At 48.3% G+C, this 25,261-nt stretch overlaps 1 protein-coding gene across 1 annotated transcript in view; it reads left to right on the top strand.

The window, feature by feature from the left end:
- Positions 1-25,261, top strand: part of HEPACAM (hepatic and glial cell adhesion molecule) — a 106,301-nt gene that overhangs the window by 30,991 nt on the left and 50,049 nt on the right. The window contains exon 3 of the mRNA XM_025192123.1: positions 20,684-20,965. Within this exon, the coding sequence (XP_025047908.1) occupies positions 20,684-20,965 (282 nt within the window). The remainder of the gene's footprint in view (positions 1-20,683; positions 20,966-25,261) is intronic.

The following is a 25,261-nucleotide window of genomic DNA, read 5'->3' as shown; positions in this document are numbered from 1 at the left end:
ATAGACAGTGGCTTCTGCTCATCATAGTGAACAAGGACAGAGTCTGATGTCAGCAACTTCTTGACACCCTGGAAGGCTTCGTTGTGCTGGCAAGTCCACTTCCACTGAGCTCTTTTATCCAGTAAGCAATGAAGTTTGGCAAAAACCTTCCCTCCTGAAAGGACAGAGAGTAACTGGTTAATGCCAGGCACTGAGTGCGGGTCCTGCTTACGTGCTTTATTAACAGTGCATTTGTAATCCCTACAGATGTGAACACTGCCATTAGGGTTTAAAACAGGAACAATTGGTGTGGCTCAGCTTGTATGTATGATTGGCTCGAAGGCCCCTTGCGCGATAAGCCAATCTAATTCTGTATCAATTTTTGGCCGCAGCGTGAAAGGTGTATTCCCAGCCTTCATAAAGATGGGGGCTATCGCAGGATCCATTTGGAACATCACAGGTGCACCAGAGTAAATTCCTAATCCCTCAAAATACCTGGGGAAACTCCCTTGCAAGCCCTTCCAGACTTTCTGTGCAGAGATTGTGTACACCTTGAATACTGATTCCCAATGGTGAGAACCAATTTGTCCCCAGAAGACTTTTGTGGAAGCCCTTAGTGACAATGAGGGGTAAATGCTGTCTTAACAGTTCCATACTGGACATCGACACTGCAGCTACCCAAAGTTTCCACAATCTGTCCATTGTAGTCACACAGGTGACACTCAGGTTTCACTAGCTTGGGGAGAGGGTGCCGAAACAACTGGAAGAATGTGATTTCATCTATGAGGGATACTTCTGAACCTGAGTCCACTTCCATTTTGCAATTCTTTCCATTTATTACTACTGTTGCAATCATCTCAGAACCTTGGGTTTCGACAACACCAACATTTTGAATCAAATATGGTTTTTGTACCTCACGTTCTGGGGAGGACTCTACTCTGTGAGTGGTTTGGGAATGAATACACTTGCCACAGTCTTTCTGTCTCCCGGAAATGGTCTTTGAGCAGCAAACCCTCTCTATGTGGCCCTTCTCGCAGGCATGACACTCCATATTCCTAAACCTGCACTCCCTTTGTCTACGTTGGCCACCGCAACTCAAACATGTCTGTGGATTAATTGGCTTACGGGGTGCTGTTGGTGAGGGTATAATCCACTGAATTTACTGGTGATGATCTAATTCTTGAACTTTTTGGAGTAAGTGGACATTTCTGGAGAACGTCTGGCAAATTTCTCTCACATTATGGGATGGTGCTTAAGCTGCCAATGCTTTTTTTTGTGCAGTAGCCAAGATCAAATTTGGTTCAGAGAGCAGGCAATGTTGGATTGCTTCATCTTGAACCCCACAGATGAGACGGTCGCGAAGCAGGCCATCCAAGAGATCACTGAACTCACAAAATTCGGCAAGGCAACAGAGCTCAGCCAGCTAATCTGCTATGCCTTCATTGGCCTTTTGGTTCTGTTTAAAAAAATGAAATCTCTGCAGGGTAACAGATGGCCTTGGGTAAAAATGTGCCTTTAGCAGGGCAATTAGTTCAGCATAAGACTAGTGTTTGGTAAGGGCAGGTACTGTGAGCAAATGAACAATGGCAAATGTTTTGGTACCACAGACTGTCAGGAGGATCGCATGCTTCTGTGCTGGGTTTTCCACTTCGTTAGCTTCCAGATAATGGGATAGCCTCTCAGCATAAGAGTCCCAAGAAGAGTTTCCCCTCAGGATTGAGTTTATCTTTGGGGTTTATCTGTTTCAGATCAGATACTTATCTGTGACTTACTTGTATCTGGAGTACTGGTATAAGGTTTTATGGCATTTACCCAGAGGGTATTGTTTATGTTACTGGTTTAGATATCTTATAAATATATATATATACATTGTACATATGTTTATATCCATGTTCCTTTCCCTTGTGATAAGTTAATGTAAATGAATGTGTATATAGTTAAGTCCCCTGACTGCCCTGGCCTGGTTCTATAGGGACAGAGGGAAACTGAGCAGTCTGCAGTTCCCACCCCACGGCACACATGCCAGCTAACAATCCCCTTCAATTGGAGAAGGTGAGTATATACCCAAGTTACCTGGGCTACATTCTGGGGGCTCGCCCAGGATTTGTTAGCAGGTAATTTGATATTGTAAGGTGCTGTGTGTGTCCCTATAGAGACCCAGACAGAGAATCATGTTGGATCCTGCTAGTCCTCAACAATCTGGGGGAGAGGATGGGCAAGGATCCTCTGAGCAAGGAAGGGACGACAGCCTCCTCCAGTGTTACCTCTGAATGGATTGCGGCTTTGCAGCAGGTCATCAGGGATGTAGTAATTTCTTCAAATGACCGAGCTGCATATAAAAGACTGAGGAACTTCTTAGGAAATCTCCCAGTCCCTGCAGGAGAGGAAGGGTTTGAGTCCTGGACTGCCCACATACAGGAAACTCTGATGACATGGCAGATACCAGACAAAGAGAAGCAGCAGCATCTTTTTGACATACTAAGGGAGTCTGCCTTTGGAGTCATCTGGACTGCTAAGCTCCAGAATCCTGGTATCACCACACAGCAGTACCTTCAAATCCTACATGACGTTTTTAGACGGCCATCTCATGGCAGGGAGCATACTATGAACTGCTTAGCATGTTCCAGCACAAAGGCGAGGCTGCATCCTCGTATTTGTTACGCTTGGAGCAGGTGTTGCAAAGAGTGGTTACACAAGGGGCCATTAGCCCGAGCGAGGTAGATCATGTGAGGCTCTGGCAGGTCCAAATACAGTCTGGCCCTTATTAGGAATTTGAATCTGGCTGGTCAGAAAACCAACCCTCCTGGGTTCAGCCAATTAGTGAAAGAAATGAGAGAGGAGGAGGAGATCCTTCACCTCCAGGATGCCATGTGGATCCAGGAGGAAGTCTCCTCACGTCAGGGACCTGTTAGTTGGGTAATGGCAGTGACCCCACAAGAAGAGGGCCCCGCAGAGGTTGAAGAAGAGTCCTCCCAGCCAGTGTGGGCAGCCACGGTCTCCAGGGCTCCTCCTGGGAGGCAGCCCCAGACCCGATCCTTTGCCCCACCCCGGGCCAAGACCAAAGCTGGGACTAAGATGCTGTGGATCTGTTATAAATTTGGGGAATATGGGCACTTGGCCCAAGAGTGTACACAGCCGGGCAACCCGGACCTAGTTTTTCAGTGGCTAAAGGCCCAATGGGGGGCAGGAAACGAGGGGCAGGTGGAGCAGGGGAGTAAGCTCTGCCCCAGAGCCTGACAAACTCCCGAGCCCTGGTCTCAAACTCACTGCCTGAAGGACTAATAGGCCCTAGGCCAGAGGTCCCAGTGGCGGTGAATGGCCAAAGGTGTATGGCCATTCTGGATAGTGACCATCATAAAGTGATGGCAAGTGACCATCATATTTGAGTTCTTCTATAAAAAAACACCTTCAGCACGTGGTGTTGCATCCTCTTACTGGGCTGGGTCTATGTGGGCTTAGCCAAAACCCATACCCATGCCATGGGGACTTAGAAATTTGTATTAAGTTCCCTGTGTCTGTGGCTGGGGTGGAGAAGGAGGTGAACTCTATTGCCCTAATGTGCCTGGACCCAGGTTGTATAAAGGGGGCCTCCCTCCTCATTGAGACCAGCTCCAGTATATTCCAAGTCCTGGCCCGATATTGTAGGCAACAGACTGGCCTGGACCATCAGGAGCAGTTACCAATGCATGCTCTATGTTCCGAGGCCTATACCCTCTGGGAGAGAAAGTGTATGGGGAAATCCCCCCAAATATTGGGAGCTTTGCATTTCTCTGGGATGGGCCCCCAGAAGATCCCTGTCCAAAGCCAGTGGGCCCTACTCAGTACATGCAGGTGAGGGGGAGAGCCCCAGCAGCTAGGGCCCCTTGTGGTGGAGACCCTCTCTGGGAAAAGGGGATTGGGAACTTTGAGAGTCCCCAATGGAGTATTCGAGGCTTGAAAATTGGAAGGGGAGCAGGTCACTGTAGTGGTGGTAAATCCTTCCCTAAGAGATTTAGTCATGCACCCAGGGCAAAAAGTGGCCACTGTACAGGAAGCAGAGGTGGTGAATCTGGCAAAAAAGGACAGTGCCCTGCACATCGATCCTAACCGTTTTTTCTTTGGGGATTCCCCTGCACCTGAGGAATGGAAGGCCCAATTATGGAAAAAACTACAGGGCTGGGCCAATGTATTTTCCCTGCATGACTGGGATGTAGGGGAGGCAAAAGGAGTTGAGCACCAGATACGCCTCAGCGATCCCAGACCCTTTCGTGAAAGGTCGCGTTGCATACCACTGACTGAGATGGGGGAGGTCTAGCACCATCTGCAGGAGCTCCTCGACCACAAAATCATCACAGAATCTAAAAGTCCCTACACCTTGCCAATTGTGATCGTGCGCAAAAAGAATGGGAATCTGCAGATGTGTATCGACTACCGTGTATTGAATGCCCACACGGTGGTTGATCAATATACCATCCCTCGAGTGCAAGAGGCCCTGGATTGTCTTGGGGGCAGCAAATGGTTCACCGTACTGGATCTCCGCAGTGGATATTACCAGATCCCATTGAGAGAGGCAGATAAAGAAAAAACTGCATTTATCTGCCCACTGGTGTTTTTCTTTTTGAGCGCATGCCGCAGGGCATCTCAGGGGCCCTGGCCATGTTTCAGCGCTTAATGGAGAAAGTAGTCAGAGATATACATCTAACCCAGGTGCTGGTGTACTTGGATGACCTCATAGTGTTTGGGAAAAACCTTGAGGAGCATGACAAAAGACTTCTCTGCGTGCTAGACTGTCTTGAAGCTGCTGGGCTTAAGCTGGCGCTTGACAAGTGCAAATTCTGCCAGGCTTCTGTCAAATATATGGGACACATCATATCCCAAAACAGAGTTAGCACTGACCCAGAAAAGGTCAAGGCACTGACCACTTGGCTACGTCCTTCCAACTACAGGGAACTTAAGAGATTTCTAGGGTTCGCGGGGTTTTACAGGAGGTTTGTACCAGACTATGCAGCCATCACTAGGCCCCTGAACCATCTCACCCAAGGGTACCAAATAGGGAAGTCTTCTAAGAAGGGGGGGTGGGCAGGACCCGACCCAAGGGGTTCAGAAGGTATGCAGCCCTACAGAGCCTTTTGGGTTGTGGTGGGACGCTCAGTGTGAGGATGTGTTCCACAAAACCATTCAGCACCTTACGGAAGCTCCTATGTTGGCATATCCTGACTCAAATCAGCCATTCATCTGCACACAGACGCCAGTCTGTCAGGACTGGGGGCTGTTCTATATCAACTGCATGAAGGATGGCAATGCCCAGTAGCTTATGCCAGTTGAAGTTTGGCGCCCAGTATGACCCGATACCCAGCACACAAGCTTGAGTTCCTGGCTCTTAAGTGGGTCGTCACTGAGAAGTTCAGGGATTACTTGTATGGAACTACATTCCAAGTATGGACCGATAACAATCCCTTGCCTTACATACTGATCAGCGCAAAGCTGGATGCAACAGGGCATCAGTGGGTGGCTGCTCTGACAGACTATTAATTTAGCCTGCACTACAGGGCAGGGCGGCAGAACATTGACGCTGACTCCCTCTCAAAACTGGCATCCCCAACTGACCAGGATGGGCTGCTTCCAGAGATGGTCCAGGCCCTCTATGATCTGCCTGCGCAGGACCCTGTGGCTGAGGGAGTCAATGCAATCTGTGCAGCTGAGACCCTAGGAATACCACCCAATGGGATCCCACAGGCATGGATACAGTATACGACCCTGACCCCTGCCATTCTTCCCCAGATGACAGCAGCTGAATGGTGCCGGGCCCATGAGCAAGACCCTGATGTGAGGGACATGTTATGGGCCCGACGGAAGAGCACTGAGCACCCTCCCACCATTGGGCAAGTCACCCCTGTGGCCCGTCTCCTGGTGAGAGAGTGGGAAAAGCTGTGGCTCTTTGACGGAGTGCTGTACCGTGAAGTACAAGACCCAGAGGGAAGGATGCTGCTGCAACTGATCCTTCCTAAGGAGCAGTGAGAGCTTGCACTCAGGGACCTGCATGATGACTTCGGTCATCTGGGTATGGAACGCACCCTGGCTCTAGCTACGGAACGTTTCTTCTGGCCACGGATGGTGGAGGATGTGAAGGATAAATGTCTCAACTGTGAGAGGAAGACCCTGCCAACTTGAACAGCATACTTGCACACCATAGAGAGCTCGCAGCCATTGGAGCTGGTGTGCATGGATTTTTTATCCATAGAAGGGGAGGGAAATCAAAAGGACAACATACTCATGGTGACTGATCACTTTACCTGATATGCACAAGCTTTTTCCACCTACGACCAGACTGCTCAGACAGTGGCAAAGGTGCTTTGGGAGAAGTACTTTTTGGTGTTTGGGCTGCCCACATGAATACACTCAGACCAAGGCCGACATTTTGATAGCAAACTACTAAGAGAGGTGTTTGCCATTGCGGGGATTCGAAAGTCCTGAACTACCCCTTACCACCCTCAGGGGAACCTGCAACCAGAGCGATTTAACAGAATACTCCTGAATATGCTTGGCACCTTAAGACACAAGCAGAAGGCCGCTTGGAGCCAGTATTTGGCTTACCTGGTACATGCATACAACGCTACTTGTAATGATGCCACTGGGGTCAGCCCGTATCTATTGATGTTCAGGTGATAACCCCGATTGCCCATAGACTTGTGTTTCGGGGTGGAGAAGGCCTATGAGCAACACTTAACCCATGGGCAGTATGCCCAACAGCTGCGGAACTGGTTGAGGTGAGCGTACCAATTGGCAGCCGATGTGGCGGGGAGGAATCAACAGCACCACAAGAAGAGCTATGATGCTCACGTTACAGGAGCAGGGACTGTCCCCAGGGGACTGGGTGCTTTTACACAGTCTCAGATTGACTGGGAGACATAAGATTGTGGACCAGTGGAGGGCCCTACCAGAGGCTGGGACAATCTTGGGGATAGCTCTGTCAGGCCTTCAGTCAGTGCAGATGTAGTTAAGGATCTTCTGGAAGGACTAGACATTTTTAAATCCTCAGGTCCAGATGCCCTCCACACAAGGGTGTTGAGGGAGCTGGCAGGGGTCATCGCGGAGCCCTTGGCCTGGCTGTATGAGCACTTGTGGTCATCTGGCCAGGTGCCCGGGGATTGGAAACTGGCTAATGTGGTTCCAATTTTCAAGAAAGGGAGGAAGGAGAACCCAAGTAACTATAGGCCTGTAAGCCTCACCTCAGTGCTCGGGAAGATCTTGAAGAGAATCGTCAAGGAGTACATCTGTGTGGGGCCTGCAGGGGAGATCATGCTCAGGGGCAATCAGCATGGGTTCATCAAAGGCAGGTCCTGCCTGACCAACCTGGTTGCCTTTTATGACCAGGTGACTAAATCTTTGGATGATGGTGTCGCTGTCTTTCTAGACTTTAAGAAGGTCTTTGACACCATCTCTCACCCCATCCTCATCAATAAATTAAGCGGCTGTGGCATTGATGCCTACACAGTTGGATGGGTAAAAAATTGGCTGATGGGGCGCACCCAGAGAGTAGTGGTGGACAGGTTGTACTCAAACTGGCAAGATGTGAGCAGTGGGGTACCCCACGGCTTGGTCCTTGGGCCCTCACTGTTTAACATCTTCATCAGCGACTTGGACAAGGGGGTGGAAAGCACGCTGTCCAAGTTTGCTGATGACACTAAGATGTGGGGCGAGGTGGATACACTTGAAGGGAGAGAGAGGCTGCAACTACATTTAGACAGACTACAAAAGTGGGCAAACGAGAATAGGATAGGGTTCAACGTAGACAAATGCAGGGTGCTGCACCTTGGGAGAAGGAATCCACAGCATACATACAGGCTGGGGAGTTCCCTTCTTGAAAGCACAGAGGTGGAAAGGGATCTCGGAGTCATTATTGACTCCAAGATGAACATGAGCTGCCAATGCCAGACCGCAGCCAGCAAGGCCAGCCATACCTTGTCATGCATCAAAAGATGCATCTCAAGTCAGTCCAGAGAGGTGATACTCCCCCTCCAGGCGACTTTGGTCAGGCTGCAGTTCGATTACTGCATCCAGTACTGGGCACTGCAATTCAAAAGGGATGTGGCCAGCCTAGAGAAGGTTCAGAGGAGGGCCACCCGCTTGGTGAGAGGGCAGCAGGACAAGCTCTATGAGGAGAGACTGAGGGACCTGAACCTGTTCAGCCTCAGGAAGAGGAGGCTGAGGGGGTACCTGGTGGCTGCCTACAAACTCATCAGGGGGGAGCAACAGCAAATAGGTAGAGCCCATTTCTCCCCAGCACCACCTGGGGTGACGAGGAACAATGGTCATAAGCTGATGGAGAATAGGTTTAAGTTAGAGATCAGAAGGCAATATTTTACAGTTAGGGTGGCCAAAATCTGGAACCAACTTCCCAGGGAAGTGATCCTTGCCCCTACCTTGGGCAAATTCAAGAGGAGGTTGGACAATCACCTGTCTGGGGTCTTGTGAACCCAGCATTCATTCCTGCCTGTGACAGGGGGTCAGGCTAGATGATCTGTTCAGGTCCCTCCTCACCCTAGCTACTATGAAACTGTGAAACTATAGTTTGAGAAACGGGGAACTTACTGGTACATGAGATTGCCCCAGAGGCCAGGCCTGGATGAAAGCGAGTCGTACACAGAAACCTCTTGCTGCCTATAGGGGAACTGATGGGGCCTTGCCCACCGGCTCAACAACCTCCACAAGCCCAGCCCCGACTCTCTTGCCAGGAGGGTACACCTGCATCTGACCCTCCAGCTGCCATAGTGCCAGAAGATTCTGACTCCGACTGTGGTGGGTGATATCTGTCTGAGTTCCACCCCAACCTGGGGCCCCCTACTCCAGAAGGTGAACTGGGTCTGGGGCCTGTCGTGCCTGTAGCCCCACCCACTGGAGTTGCTGGGGAGGGCGATCCACCTGCAGGCTCACACAGAGAGAGATCTTCACTGCTTCCATCCACCAACAGAGAAGGCATTGTGGGTGACATGAGACCCACACTGCCTGGGCCTCCCGGGAGCCCATCACCGCCCCATAGGCCCAGTGAGAGTTGGGCTTGGGGATGTGACCTTCACTGGGGGCAGTGAAGTTTCCCACAGGGGAGAGTGTAGCAGGCTTGTCTTTTGGAGCTTGGGTTGAGTCCCAGGCTTGAAATCTTACTGTTTTGATTGGTGGAGCTCATCCCTCCCCAATCAGGAGGCAGCCAGAGGAGTTCAGTCATGCCCCTTTCCTGAGAGGAGGGGGAGAGGAGTTCCCCCCGCTGTGGACCTGATTGAAGACTGCAACACTCAGGTCCGGAAGATTTCAGGGGCGGAGCCCTGGAGCATATAAAAGGAGCTGCGTGCCCAGCATGAGGGGAACACATCTGGGACAGAGAAGAGAAAAGAGCGGGGCTTAGAAGAGCTGAGGAGAGCTGCAAAGCAGGGCAAAGCAGTAGCCCAGAAGCGCCCCTGAAGACTTTCATCAGCGGGGAACAGCAGATGGCTCCAGCAGCTAGGCTCTCAGTGTGCAGCACGGCACACGGCATCCAGACCTTGGGAGCTGCGTGAGACAGCTCAGGTCTGCAACCTCTGGCGTGCGGCCAGAGACACGGTGCACAGGATGGTGCACAGAGTAGGACCTTTGGAGCGCTTGGGCGGCTCAGGTCCTTAATCCCCAGAATGAGACTGGGAGCTTGGTGCAGGAGGCGCTGAATGGAGGATCTGGGAGCAGACCAAGCCTGGTACTGCATGAGGCAGCCTGGGCCTCCGACCCATAGCAAAAGGTTGAGTCCAGAAAGCCAGACAGTGATTGGGCTACTGAGCCAGCAGAGAGGGCCAAGCCAGAGACGGCAGAAGCCCTGCATAGCAGAGCCCTGTTCCAGGGGACAGCGACCCCCCCCCTCCCCCCCCGAAACCCACTGCAGGTGAGAGAGCAGCCTGGCGCAGAGAACAAGGACCACCCTCCAGGCCTGGGAGCCATGAGTTGCAGGGAAAAGAGGATTCCCACAGGGGAGGGGAGTCCCCCCCTCCTGTTTAGTTCAGGGCTCCTGAAAGGGGAGGTCCCACTGAAAGGGCCCCCCTAAAGTTACCAGCTTATTTATAGGGCTTGGGAAAAGCCCAAGGGCTTTGGAGAAGGGAAGTATGTACCCAAGTTACCTGGGCTACCGCTATGCTCCACAACCAATTTCTGGAAAAGTCCACAATATTTTTCAGCAGCTTCATGATCAGCAGATTTTTTTTCTCTAGACACATCAAGCCTCCTGATACCATGGCGAAGTTTGAAGCAAGACAGCCATCCATCTGAAAAAACACAGGCCTCAGTTATTCCCATTTGTTGATAGTCTTTTGCTATTTCAATCAGCATTGAAAGATTGGGCCAGAAATTGGAGCTCCCTCCGAATGTTTTAAGGCAAACCATTCATACAATATCTTGTCTAATTGTTCCAATTTTGGTTTGTGCAGAGTACAGCATTGCTCAATTGCTTTATTTGTCTCAGAATTCGTCATGAACTTGAGTAACTCTGCCCTCTGTGCCTTGACGTCATAGATCATAGATGAGCCAACATTGAATTCCTGCATCAACCTGTTCCTGTTTTCTCCTTTTTCCAGGCACTTAATTATGTCCAATTTCTGCATAATCGTCAAAACAACATGCTTTCACTTCTGTCCTCTGTTTGTTGATTGATAGCCATAGTTGAGGATAGGCGAGATATTCAGCAATAAAGTCACATCAGAAGCACAGGCACAAGCTCAGTGCAATCACAATGTGATCAAAAGCACAAGCTCAACTCGATCACAACGTGAACAAAAGCACAGGCACAAGCTCAATGCGAGCACAACATGATCAAAAGCACAAGCACAAGCTCAACGTGTTCACAACATGATCACAATGGCGGATGGAGGATGAGACTGCTGCTAGCAACACTACTCAGCTGCGTCCCAAACAGCAAGATGGTGTCTATGATAGATGCCAGTTAATAGAGAATTTCGGATGGTAAAGTGCCAGATAATGCAGCTTTTACTGTAGTACAGTTTCATAGTTTCATAGATGTTTGGGTCGGAAGGGACCTCAGCAGATCATCGAGTCCAACCCCCTGCCCTGGGCAGGAAAGAGCGCTGGGTCAGGTGACCCCAGCCAGGTGCATGTCTTGCCTCCTCTTAAAGACCCCCAAGGTAAGGGAGAGCACCACCTCCCTTGGAAGTCCATCCCAGATTCTGGCAACCCTCACTGTAAATAAATTCTTCCTGATATCTAACCTAAATCTGCTCTCCATCAGTTTGTGGCCGTTGTTCCTAGTTACTCCAAGGGGTGCCCTGGTAAACAGAGCACCTCCTATTCTTTGCTGTCCTCCCCAATGAATTGATAGGCAGCCACAAGATCACCTCTCAGCCTTCTCTTGCAGAGGTTGAAGACTTCCCAGGCCCTCAAGCTCTCCTCGTAGGGCTTTGCCTGCAGGCCCCTAACCATACGAGTGGCCCTTTGTACCCTCTTGAGGTTGTCCACATCCCTCTTGAAGTGTGGTGCCCAAAACTGGACACAGTGCTCCCTGCAGCTTGACCAATGTCACATAGAGGGGAAGTATCACCTCCCTGGACCTGTTCGTCATGCACCTGCTAATACATGATAAAGTGCAGTTAGCTTTACTGATCGCTTTGTCACATTGACGACTCATGTTCATCTTGGTGTCAGCAATGACTCTGAGATCCCTTTTTGCTGTTGTGCTGCTAAGAAGGTCCTCCCCCAGCCTGTAAGTGTTCTGGTGATTCCTTCTCCCTAGGTGCAGCACCTTGTACTTGTCCTTGTTTAACTGCATCCTATTCTGTTACGCCCACATTTCCAACCTGTCCAGATCTGCCTGGATTCATTTCCTATGCTATAGTGTGTTAACTTTACCCCATAATTTGGTATCATCAGCGAATTTGGACAGAGTGCTTTCCTTGCCTTAACCAAGTCCCTGGTGAAGACATTGAACAGCACGGGTCCAAGGAATGAGCCCTGTGGGACTCCACTGCCCATATCTTTCCAGGTCAATACTGATCCATTCACCACCACACCCTGGGTGCGACCCCTAAGCCAATTTGCCACCCACCTGGCCGTGTAATTATCTACTTCACAGCTTCACAGTTTATCTGTGAAAATAGGATGAGATACCATATTGAAGACTTTCTTAAAGTGCAAGTAGATGACATCTACCTTGATTTCTGTATCTAAATATTTTGTGACTTGGTCATAAAAAGAAACAAGGTTAGTCAGGCAGGATCTACCTGCTATGAATCCGCGCTGGTTGCCTTTCAACATTGTTTTTTCTGCTGGACTCCCACAAATGTGATTCTTAATAATTTTTTCAAAGGTTTTCCCAAGGATAGAGGTGAGAGTAACGGGTCTACAGTTACCCAGATCCTTCTTCCTCCCCTTCTTGAAAATAGGGACCACATTGGTCTTTTTCCAGTCCTCTGGGACCTGACCTGAGCGCCAAGAGTGCTCAAACAGCCATGCCAGTGACTCCGCTATGACATTTGCTAATTCCTTCAGCACCTTTGGATGAAGATCATCTGGGCCCGCTGACTTAGTGACACTTGGAAGAGCTGGATGTGTTTAAGTCAGCGCTAACAGTTGGGCTGGTTTCCCTTTTGTGGAATGATTCGGTTGGGAGATTTGTCCTGATCCATGTTCAGGAACACAGAGGCTAATTGAAGAGCTCAGCCTGGTACCCCACTATCTGTCACTAATTGCCCTATTTTATCCTGTAAGGGTCCTATGCAACCCTGCGCCTTCTTTTTACTCCCTATATATTTAAAGAAGGACTTTTTGTTGTCTTTAATTTTCTTTCTGACTGCCTCCTTGCAAGTGTGGCTCAGGTAGGTGTACTTCGCCTTGGTAGCTACCCTGTGCTGCCACAGCCTATATGCCTCCGTTTTTGCCCCTAGGCTTTCCTGGATTTCCCTGTTCAGCCAAGAGGGTTTCTTGGTCCCTTTGCCCCCTTTACTGTGCAATGGGATTGTCTTCATCTGCACCTGTAGGATTTCTCCCTTTAGAAATGACCACCCTTCCCATCTTACCAGTACTTCAGTGCCTCACTAGCTAATCTCCTGAACGCACTGAAGTTAACTCTTCTGAAGTCTAGCACTTCTGCCCTAGTGGTTATCTTTCCCACCCTACCAAGGATGGTGAAGTCGATTAAGTGATCATTACCATCCCCTAGGTTACCTTCTGTCAGTAGATTCCCCCACCAAGTCATCCCCTGTAGCTAGCACCAAGTCCAGTAAGGCATTTCCCTTAGTTGGAACCGTATGCCTCCTGCATTAGGTGAAGGTCCTATATGCAGGTTAAGAACCTATGTGAATGGTTGGATCTAGCTGACTCCTCCTCCCAGCAGATGTCAGGGTAGTTTAGGTTACCCATGACCATACAGTAGTTTAGGTTATCCTTGACTGTACGGCTTCTGAGAGCTGTCTGGAGAATTCCAGGTCCAACTCATCCTTCTGATGTGGCAGCTTGTAGTAGACCTCAACTGCAAAGTCCCTTTCCCCCGACCCCCTTGCATTCTGACCCACAGTACCTCAATTTACCCCTCCTCTGCTCCTATCTTGATTATGGAAGATGTATATTGCTCTTTAATATAGAAAGCAACACTCTCCCCACCCCCACTTGTTTCCCTACTCTATATTGTCTGTATAGCCTATAGCCCTCAATGCTTATTGCCCAATCGTGGGTAGGGTCCCACCAAGTTTCAGTTATCCCAACTAAGTCAAAGTTCTTGTTTGCAAGCAAGAGTGTGAGTTCCTCCTGCTTGTTTCTATGGCAAAAATACAGCAGCACATGAGAGAGGAGTCCCCACAGGAGCTGGGGGGGGAGAGGCAGTGCTCCAATCCCAACAGTTGCCAGACCCTATAGGGCAGCATTTGCTCTGCTCTGCTGTGGAGGCAAACCCCTGTGACATTTGATCAGCATGAGACCCAAGTACTTTTTACAGTGACTGTTAACAACAATTCTGCAACCTACTTCTTTTACTGAATGTATCAATATCAACAGAAGGTATTGCCGTTGCACACTGTAAACACAGATGCAGGCAGGCAAGATTCACAGAGAGTTGAAAGGGATGAGGCAGGCACGAGCAAGTCCCATGTATACTCCTGCGGCGAAGTGTCCAAACCCGGTCCCAGTAGAAACCTGGGTCTTGTGGGCCAGGCCCTTGTGCAGCTGGGAAGGGGTACACCAAGAAAGGGGGTTTTCTTATGGTCTATACACTCTGCTTCTAACAAGTCAAAACGTGGGAATCAAAACACCATAGGTGTGGCTTCAAGAACAGATACTGCAATGCCTTCTCCAGCCCCGGAACTGACCCTTTAGCTCTTTAAAGCAAGTCACAGCATCCCTCAGAGCACCTAGGCTCGGAAGTGTCTAAACTGAAATGTGTGATACTGTCCAGAGCTGCACTTGCTGGGATCAAGTAGACTGGGAGTAGGTGACAAGGTCTTTCTTTGCTCAACCTCTCCAGGGAGGAAAGAGATGTGACCAGGGACTGAGCAGATCTGTATCCCACCAGCTAGCAACAAAACCTGAAAGTGTGAGCCTCACCTCATGCTGCTTCACAGATTACTGGCACCTCCCCCCCCACCCCACAATGGAGCAGCACTGCCAAGCATGGCTCCTACTTCCACACATTTCCTTGGCACTAGTTCCTAGGAGCCATCCTCCAGGAATGGGCAAAGGGTAAAGTCTGCCAGTCAGGCCAGTGGCAGGAACCACATTTCTGACATTACTGAAGTCTACAGAGGGCAGGGTAATCTGCTTGCTCAGGACAGCCTGGGATTGGCAGGGAATGGAGCTGCTATCCCAGGAGTCTCTTTCCTTAGTATCTCTAAACTTTCATTAGCATTGTAGGGTTCATTGTAGGGAACTACAGATTAGGGACTAAAGGGAGGGAAGCAAGCCCAGGCTAGGGGCAAATTGGGCATCCAGGCAGGAACTAGCTACTAGATGCACCTAAGCAGACAGAAGCAGAAGGCTTGGAGGGAATCCCTACGATGGCTGTAGGTGGATGGGCATTGGTCTAGAGAGCAGAGTGGACTCTCAAGGGAGGACTGGATGGGGGGAGCCTGAAGGATGGTGGAGGATGTTCCTTGGAACATGCCACAGGCCTGCATTTATCAACCCCACCAGGATTTCCAGGGCCTGACTGTTGCCTCATGGTAGACAAAGGTCCTAACTTAGTTTCTGGGTGCCTTCATCCCACACACCCTGGACTTACCGTGTTCCTTGCAACTCTATCCTGCTTGGGAGTGTGAAAAAATCCCACTCTGTCTGCCTCTGGGTTGGGACATTCATACAACCCTCTAGTTTCACTCTGGCTACCTGGTTCAACCTGGTCACCTAGGCAACCGGGCTGTAAAAATTTCTGAGGTGGGGGAGCTTCCGCTCACTCTTTTCCTGTGGCAGTCATTTTGAGAGACAGAAGCATGGCCCTCCAGAGTGAGTCTCTCTCTGAATGAAACAATAAGTGAAAACTGGTTAGTAGATTAGAACAAAGTATTGCAGTTGCATATTAAAAGGGCCATCAAGGCCATATTTGCAAGCCTCAGTTGATTAGAAATTGCTCAAGGTGCTTTCTCTTAGCTTCCTTTGTTCTACACCCCCCTCCCCCTGATCAATAAAGAGCTATCTGGTTCAGTGTGCCTGGCTGTGAATTCCTTAGGGGAGAGACAGGCCTTTTTCACCCCTTTGCTCTGCTGGCTAAAATGGGATAGGCAATTTACTTTCCTCTGGTACAGGATGCTACCTTTAGATGCTTCAGGCTGAAAGAAGCACTCTGAAATACCACTGTGGGCAAAGCACCCCCAAGGCTTGCAGGGTTTGTGTACCCCGGCCTACACAGAGCCCTAACAGAGACCAGTGCCCGAGTGGTGGCAACTTTACCCCAGGCTTGTGGGCATTTTCCAAGAAGGGGGATCACCAGATGTAGGCTCCCCAGGGGATATTCCCAAAGCGTAGTTTTGGGCCTGGCATTGTGAGGTTAGGGGCTCTGCATAGTAGCACCCCCTACAGTGCTGCCACAGGGAGCAATGGAAGGGACCTGTGTGAACATCCCCTCTAGCCATGGCTCCTATATTTTCCTTTGACTTCCTCTTGAAGCCATTCCTATTCTTAGAAAACCCAGAGGTTCCTGGCTGGAAGCCCTGGTCCTCAGCCCAAAGTGATACCAAATGCCAGATTGGGGTCAGGAAGGAATTTTTCCCCTGGGTCAGGATGACATAGACTATGGGAGGTTTCCCTTTCCCCTGTAGCCTAGGGAAGGGATGTCCAACTTCTGAGCAGCCAGAGACCATATGCCACACCAGCTGCAAGCCCCTGGCTGCATGCCATACAGGCTGCATGTCATAGGGGCCACAAGCTATGCAGGTTCCATAAGCAGTGCAAGCCCCCCACTTCTCCCCCCACCCTTGCCATATAGGCAGCATAAGTCCCTTCCACCTTCTGCTGCCAGCACTTGCTTGGGCCTTTTACCATGTTGCATGAACGCCACAAGGCCCCCTTCTCCCACTGTGCTGCTGCATGGAAAGCAGGCTCATTGGGGCCCCTTCTACTGTGCGGTCCTGCCTCACAGACCCCAGCCACTACAGTAGCAGGAGCAATGTGGGGTGTGATTGCCTGGTGGGAACCCAGAGTTGTGGGGAGGGGGAGGTCACATGTTAACTAATCCCTTGCAGGTCTCATGCAGCTCACAGGCTACTAGGTAGAGAGCCCTGGTCCAGCCCAATGTTCCTGTATCCCTATGTGATCTGCTCTCATTTTTCTATTCCGTTAGTGTGTCAATACTACTGCTCACACATCTTTAACTAAATAGCTGGTTGTAATGCCAGTCCTTCCTTTCCCATCACACCTCACTTGTTATGTTGCCATTTCTTGTTTCTCCTTGCTCTTTATAAGCCTGCAGTCCATTGTCAGTCCCTATCATCTTATTTTTACCAAGTATTTGTCTTTGTATTTATTAAAACACAGTAACTCTGTCCTTCCAAAATCTGACTGGCTCTTTCTTGGTATATAGAGCGTTACAAAATACTTGGCCTTGGTTAGTACTGGAGATTTTCCCAGTGTTCACTGTGGGGAAAAGCAGCATGTTTTAAAAGAGTAGAAACATGATTTTGAGGTGTTTCCTGTTTTGTGGTGTCCCATCTTCATGAGTTCTGCATTAAATGCATGTTTGGGCAGAGTGGTGCACAAGTAATGGTCCCCAGAAACCAAACTGCAGCTGTAGTGGCCAGTGTTTAGAGAGTGGAGAGGAGAAAATGCTTTACAGACACAGGAATGGAGAGATATTCTCTCCTTTCAGGGAGGAGGAGGAGAGAGCAGGCTTCCGTGGCTTGGAAACAGCAAGTGATTGGAATGTTGTATCACATGGACTGAAATTGGCAGAAGGACAATAAACAAAACCTGCCTGGCCTGGCATACCAGGAGAGAAATTGTTGCTATCGCTATGTACCTAGAAGGCAAGAGCACTTAAATAGGGGAATTACTGTTTATGATGATACAACCAGCCAAATGAAATGGGGAAGAAAAGGGGAAGTGTTTTGATGTTAGAATCCAGACTGCACAAATATTGGCCAGGAAAATGGGTTGGAGTCTCATTAAATGGCTCTTTTAAAGCTAAACTGGAGGCAATGCTAACTCACTGCAAGCTGGGCCAGATCAGGGGTGGATACAGGAGGGGGTTGCCATATAAGTGATCCTGGAGTTTGTGTTGGTGAAATCCAGAACATTCCAGGGATAGGGAGTGAATGTCCCTTGCCCCTATCACCCCCCACCCCCTTTTCCTCTGCCATTGAATTCGACAGCAGGTAAGAGGACGACTCCTTCATCTTCTCATCTGTAACAACTGCATGGAATCCAGAGGGAGGATCACAGCCTGCTGATGCACCAAAAGGTTGACCTGTGTGTACATATAAAGCAATGTAAAGCTCCATCTGTGGTTGCTGTGATTTATCCAGAAGCCAACTGAGTTCTAAAAGTGAATTTATCTAAAGTTACTCACCAGCATTGGTGGCATGAAACCTCACCTATGGCCCATGTTTTCTCTTCAGTAATTTGTGTGTATCTGTTGGCTGCCGTTTCATATAATTCAAAGACTTGGCATTGTAAAAAAATGGTAGGGAAGAAATACCTAGAATGGACAGAGCAGAAATGTTTTGAGATGTTTCCCAAATCTTCCACAAGAATCAGTAGGTTTCTAACACTTTGTGACATTTTTGTGGGTCTGGTTCCCATGTCACGTGGCTTCATTTGGCTTTGATGCTCTGGAAATTATTAATTTGTCATTTTGTTTTAGAATGGTATGAGGAGGCTTCCTGACCTTGGTACCCACTATATTTAAAAAGCAAAATGCTTTTAAGTATGTGTTATTGCTTCTCACTAAACACCATTACTACCTGTTGTAATAATTTATCGTTAGACATATGACATACATTCTTACGGTCCTATAACACATGTCCAGCCAGCCCCGTGTATGAGTGCAAGAATATTCAGTATGTCCTTAGATTACTAGTTGATTTTACCACCTCAAGGTTATTGGTCCAATAAAAAGATATCACCCCCCCACCCCCATATCCTTGCCTCTTGCATATTTCTCCATCTGGCAGAGTTCATGATGTGTATGCTATAGGTCTTATCCTGCCATCATACAGAAGACCACTCCCAGCTCATAGGAGGATGTGTCAGCCACAATGATAGTTGGTTTGGTTGGGCTGAAAACCAAGAGAGGTGCAAAGGGTATTTTTGATCTCCCCATAAGCCTTCTTCTGTGCAAGTCCCTATGTTCACTCTGTATTAGAGTTGCAGGGAGCACAAGGAGCAATGGTCTCAAATTGCAGCAGGGGAATCTTAGGTAGGGTAGTAGGAGGAACATTGTATGTGAGTGGTTAAACCCTGGAACAGACTACTAAGAGAGTCTATGGACTATCCATCCTTGGAAATTTTTAAGGGTAGGTTAGACAAACACTCGTCTGGGATGGTTTAGTCAAGCATGATTCTGCCTTGAGCAGGAAGCTGGCTAGATGATCTCCTGAAGTCCCTTCCTGCCCATTTTTTCTATGATTATATCTGCCAAGACCCTGCGTTGGCTTCAGGTTTGCTGAAAATTTTAGTGTTTTGCAGCTGGTCAAATGTGTGCTCAACTGCTGACATGAGGTGATACCCACATTCCACATTCTTGGTGACCCCAAGATGTCAGTGCAGATAAGCACACCTCCAGAAGTCTTGGCCACAATAACCATGGGTGCACACTAGTTGAAAGGGGCACCACCTGACTTAATCATTCCCTTGTGGGCCATGTCTTGGAGCTGCTTCTAGACAGTCCTCATCAACAGTAGTGGAAATTGATGAGGCACTGTGGGTGCAAAAGGCTAAGCATTGTTTCTTGAGATTGATCATGTTTCACTTTCTCCAGTCTCTTGAATGGCTTTAGGAATTTTTGGACTAGTTTTATCTTTGCAGTTTGAGTCTTGAGCTTATTTAGCTTCTGTATGAGATATGTTTCTTCACTCATCTTACAACCTAGCAATGCTCATTCAAGGTCTTTGGTTATATAAATGTTTTCCCATGTAAATGCTATCTTGCACTGGAGCTGCTCATTCTTCAACCTAGTGGTCTGCAGGGATCTCTTCTCAGGTACACATAGGTTCTTGTCAGAAGGATGAAGTTTGACACATGCCAGAGCAGACCTATACAACTCAGAAATTACTGTGACATCAGCTCCTGCTTTGATTTTGAAGCAGATGGTAATGTCTCAGAGTATAATGTCTACAGTCTAGGAACTTAACTCATATACAAGAATTAGAATGTATCCCTAAAAAGCAGTCTCATTCTAGTAGCTAGCTCAGAAACATGAGAGTTGCCCCCTGAGCATTGTATATGTCCTTAGTGTGCCTTATTGGCATCTGCCACATGTCATTCTGACTTGGGTATTCATTATGTGGATGCTTAGAGGTAAGTGTGTACCAAACACATTCAGTGGTTTTGGTTGTTTTATGCTCACCCTTAGTGATGTGGTCACTGTCAGACTGTTCTAGAAATCTGTTGCAGGCTTCGGTTGACAATTGCTGCTTGACAGCTGTTATTGGACAATGACACATCAGTGTTGCATACAATGGGGAAGTAATCGTTCCTTCCACCTTTTGTCTGCTTTAACTATCAACCCTTTGGGGTGGGAGCTGTCTCTTGTTGAGTGTGTCTGTTCTGGGCTGGACACAAGATGGCTTAATCCCATTTGAGGTTTCTGTGCACAACTATAGTACAAGCCAGTGACACTAACAACATGTGAGGGCTGGTAAAGAATTCCGATGTTCTGTGTCACAGTGACTGAGTATTGAGAATGTGGGAATACCTATATGAGCTGTCTCTCTTCTCCAAGGGGAGAGGCAGCTATCAGGAATTTTTCCATATATCTGTTGCAGTCTGATTTATTGGCTGAATTTTTATTTTATTTTCAGTGATGCCACATTCTCTGCCTGGCACTGGAATCACAAATCATTTGATAGCAGAGCATACAGTGAGTCTGAAAAGAAACTCCCAAAGAACTCTGAAGTCACCAACTGTAACCAATAAACAGGGTTCTGCTCTGGGTCTTCCAGTCCCTCTTTGGGCCTGTATGAAAAAAGCTACTAGAGCAGAAAGGTATGTCACACTACTGAAAAGCACTTTCTCTTTGATAGGGTTAATCAGAAATGTTTCTGTTTTTTGTTTCTTTCAGTTCCAATTTCAAAGCCTCAAGCTGTCGTTCCATCATCTACTGTGCTAGAGCTCAGTGAATATTTCACCATGAACTGCTCCCATGAGAATGGTACAAAGCCCACATACACCTGGCTGAAAGATGGCAGGCCTCTCAGCAATGACTCACGGCTGCTGCTCTCTCATGATCAGAAGGTGCTCACCATCACCAGAGTCCTAATGTCTGACGATGACATTTACAGCTGTGTAGTTGAAAACCCAATTAGTAGTGGGCGCAGTGCCCCAGTAAAGCTAACAGTATATAGTAAGTATTCCTAAAGCATGGACACTTTGGGGAAGGTATAAAACTTGTGAAGAGTTATGTTTGTTCCACAGGCTTCAGAAACTCTCCAGAGCTGGGTAACAAGGGAATACAATCTGATGGTTTTAAACAACACATTTAAGGGAGGTGGCTTTGCTGTCCCCATGTAAATCTGCTTGGATTGGCACCCAACAATCTTTATTTCCTCATGCTCACTAGACATTTGTTAAACTGGCAGCTAATATCTTAGACCAAGTGTTCCCAAAGTTTGGCCTCTGGACTAAATCCAGACTGTGAGCCCCTTTGATGTGGCCCACCATCCAGCACTGTCCCTTTGAAATGACCCTCCTGGGGCAAAACTGTTCAGTCACATTGAACAGTGTCCAGGGCTGGAGCATAGGGAACAGTAAAACTATTCTTGCAATTGCTTCTCCAGATCCTTGGGAATCACTGTGGCACTGGGCATCAGAACTTACAGGGACTAAGAGGCACAGAGAAAAGAAGCTGCCTGGCCACAGTGCAGAGGCATCATAAGGGAGGGAGCTAGAACAGAGCATCTGGGTCTGTATGGACTGAGAAGGCCAGGCTTGGAGGGATGGGAACATCCTGTGAGGCAGGGGAATTAGGTTGGTTGGGGGACTAATGAGAAGGGAAAATAAAATTTTCCCCTTATTAAGGAATCAGGAGTGAACCTCTGGCATGTGTCCTGCCTTCACTAGGAGTAATTCCCTTCTGGACTTTTTGTTGGTGCCCATTCCTGCAGTGTTTGACTGCCTATACATATGCTTAGAGGTGGGGGGAGTGGGGTGCCATTGCATTTTAATTAAAGCTGTTTCCAGGCAGCCGTTCTAATTAAAATGCCACAGCATCTTGTGTATTAAGCCCCCGTGCATTTAAACATGACCATGGGATACTTTATGTAAACCTCATTCTCTAATTAGAATGCGTCAGCTTAGAATCAAAGGATCATAGAAAATTAGGGTTGGAAGGGACCTCAAGAGGTCATCTAGTCCAACTCCCTGCTCAAAGCAGGATCATCTCCAACTCAACCATCCCAACCAAGGCAGCCTTTGAGCCTTGCAAGCTGTAATGCTGTAGTTTTCACAATGTGTACAAACCCCGAGTGTTCCATACTTTTGCAAAACAGAACCCAAGTCTCTCACTTGACATCCAAAAAATGGGGAATCCATGGGGAATCCACCAGGCCAGCTATGATGAGTTTGGTGCAGCATCAGACAGATGGTCTCTGGTCAAGGCAGGGAGAGAATTCAGTTGTTCATGGCAACCTTCAGCTGAATTAGCTGAGATGCAACACACACATGCTCATGCATATATACTCACACAGGAACAGTGATAATAGCCCAGTAGTGCTTCATCCCAGTGCACATGTGTATGTGCACACTTACATGTACATGGATTCACACACACATGCGTGCAGGCACTAACAATGCCGAATGGCATATGCTATGCAACCTCCTTTGTGAGCACAGAGATAACAGCATAATGGTGCTGTACCTAAGTTTTTTTCCATCGTAAGCTTTCTTTAAATAGCATAACAACTTCTGTGCTATGAGTGATCCTAGTGCAATTAAACTGATAAAACAATCCATTCCTGGCACAAAGTTCCAGTGGTACAATTCTGGTAGGCAGGTCATACCTTTACACCTATCTTGGAGAGACAGACTTGCCTTAAACTTTGTGCATAGCCCACCCACAAATATAGTAATAGCAAATCTCCATTGCCTCTCCTGGCTAGTGTGGTGGCTGGTGCCAGGGCTGTCCACACCCAGGACTGTGGAAAGCTGCATGTTCCCACCACATGCTCTCTGAAGTGGGAAATACAATAGATGTGTTTACCTCCACATAACTAGATTCAGATTGAGTGCCATGCACATAGTACTGTATTTACTTGAATATAAGAAGATTTTTCCCCCAATCAGCATGTGGAAAAAAACCTCTCATCCTAAATTCACATACAAGAAAACCACATTAAATATTTTACCAATTGTTGAACTGCTGCTAAAAGCAGCATGTACTCAGTAATGAAAAACAACTAAGAAGTTGATTAAATGTAGCCAACGCTGAGCATGATTATAAAATACATGGCTCGTATAGGGCAAATATGCTGATGGGAACTTTTTTTGTGTGTGGCCCTTAAAAAAAAAGGAGGCAGTTATTCCCCCAGGAGGGGAAAAAGCAGAGGACCTAGAGGGGACACCCTCCCCTGGTACCAAAAACACTAATTGGAGCCTCTTCCAGGCTGGCACCAGGAGAGCCAGAGGCAGCCATGACACCCTCCCCTTGGTATAAAAAAACTATGATCTTAGTCAAAAGACCAAGATGCTGATGGGAACCTTTTTTTAAAAAAACATTTTTTAAATTCCACTTATCACCCTACACTTACAAAGCTTCACATATTGAGCACCCTTGTTTTACCCAGATTTCATGTTGCAAAAACAACATATCCAAAAACATACAACTATATATATTAAACCGTTAAACAACATACATCAACTTCCCACAAAAGAACCCCTTACAGCAGCATTTTTCAACCCATGGGGTCACAAGAATAAAGGTCACAAGAATATTTCAAAGGGTCGCGAGCTGCAGCAGGGCAGAGGGATGGTGGGAAGGCACCTGCCCCTTCTATAGGGGAAGCGGGGCGGGGGATTGTTGCATGGCCGGGCTGGTGGCACCAGGGCCAGTGCCTCTGCTCATGGGGGTGGGGCAGCTGGGAGATGCTGCTCAGGGGATGGGAGGGGCCATGACCAGGCTGCCTGGCGTGGTGCCCTCCATCCCATGCCAGGGGCCAGACTTGCTCCACTACTGCCTGCATGAGCCAGAGGCAGTGCATCCACCACATTCCAGCCCAAGCAGGGTAGGGGCAGCTGGGGGCCCTGTGGCAAAGCTCAGGGGAGTTGGGGGAAGACAGGGGGCTGCAGGTTGGGAGTGAGGAACACCAGCGTGGCCCAGGGGACTGGGGGTCGGGCATCAGCAGGGCCAGGGGGGTGTGGGTCGAGTCAGGACAGGCTGTAGATCTTTGCAAGTGGGTCCTGGTAGAAAAAAGGTTGAGAACCACAGCCTTACAGAATTCTTTTTCTTCATACAGAAAACCATGAAAAACTATTTCCTCAGCAACCACCTGAAACTCTCTGCCCCTCCCATCAGTCCTATCTGTTGGCTTAGTAAAACAAGTGTGTCCAGTCTTTTTTACTTCACTTCTTCTCCACCTCTTTCTCTCCAATCTCTGCCTTGTCCCAGTCAATGTAGTATTTCAATTCATGCAGCCCAAGCTTCAGGCACTCTCTTTCAGTGAAAGCCAGCTGCTTAAAAAAAATGGAGGTTTCTTACTTTCTATAAACTAGTTTTAAAACATGCTAATAAAGTCCTTAATAACATTTCCTCTGGTCCCTTTGGTATGAGTCCATATAGGACTATCTCCTGCACTAACAAATTTATTTTGGTGATGCTCAGAAAGTGGCAGACACTTGCCCACACTCCCTTGACATAGGTATACTCCCAAAATACATCCCCACCATTTCTTTGTCCCTGACCCTCTTTCTTGGACACCTAACCTGAGCTTGTCAAGCCCCATCTGTGTTGCACTTCTCTCACCAGTAAGATATTTATTACAATCATCCATGCTAAGACAACATGTTCTCCTTTTAGTTGTTTACCCGCCACAGTTCCCCACACCTTCTTCATTTGTCCTTCAGGGAAGTTTCTCACCGGTGCTATCATGTCTCTCTCCCTTACCACTTCCATCAATTTGTTATGATCCTTCAAGACCTCCAGCCCTACCTTCCCTACTGCATGAAACCTTCCATCCTGATGTAATGAATCTGTGGTTGCCATGCCCATGGACTCTTCAAAGAGGTCTGATATACTCCCCATTTCCTCAAAATTGCAGGTGTATGAAATTTGGTGATATGCGCTGCTTTCCCCTCTCCTTCCACTGTTGGCTTGTATATCATGTAGGGCTGTGCAAAACTTTGGGTGCTAATTCAATTCGGAGAAGATTTGGCGGCTGAATCTCCAAATCCAAATCGAATCAGGAGACCAATTAAAAGGTCTGAATCGATTCGAACTCTCTAAATCAATTCAGAAAAGATTCGGAGAGCTTCAGAGATTTGGGCAGTCCCCGCTCGCTGCTGCAGGGAACCGGACACAGACTCCATGCTGGTAAGTAGGAGGCAGGAGCGGTGGGGCTGGAGGAGGGGTAGGGGACCATGGGGGACCCCTGCCAGGCCCCATCCCCTGCCTGGTCCCCCAACCCCCCTGAGTGCCCACCACCCCTGC

The sequence above is a fragment of the Alligator sinensis genome, unplaced genomic scaffold (genome assembly GCF_000455745.1).
Source record: "Alligator sinensis unplaced genomic scaffold, ASM45574v1 scaffold625_1, whole genome shotgun sequence".
Lineage (NCBI taxonomy): Eukaryota > Metazoa > Chordata > Crocodylia > Alligatoridae > Alligator > Alligator sinensis.
The sequence above is the reverse complement of the archived record's forward strand: the minus strand, read 5'-3'. Positions and strand labels throughout refer to the sequence as shown.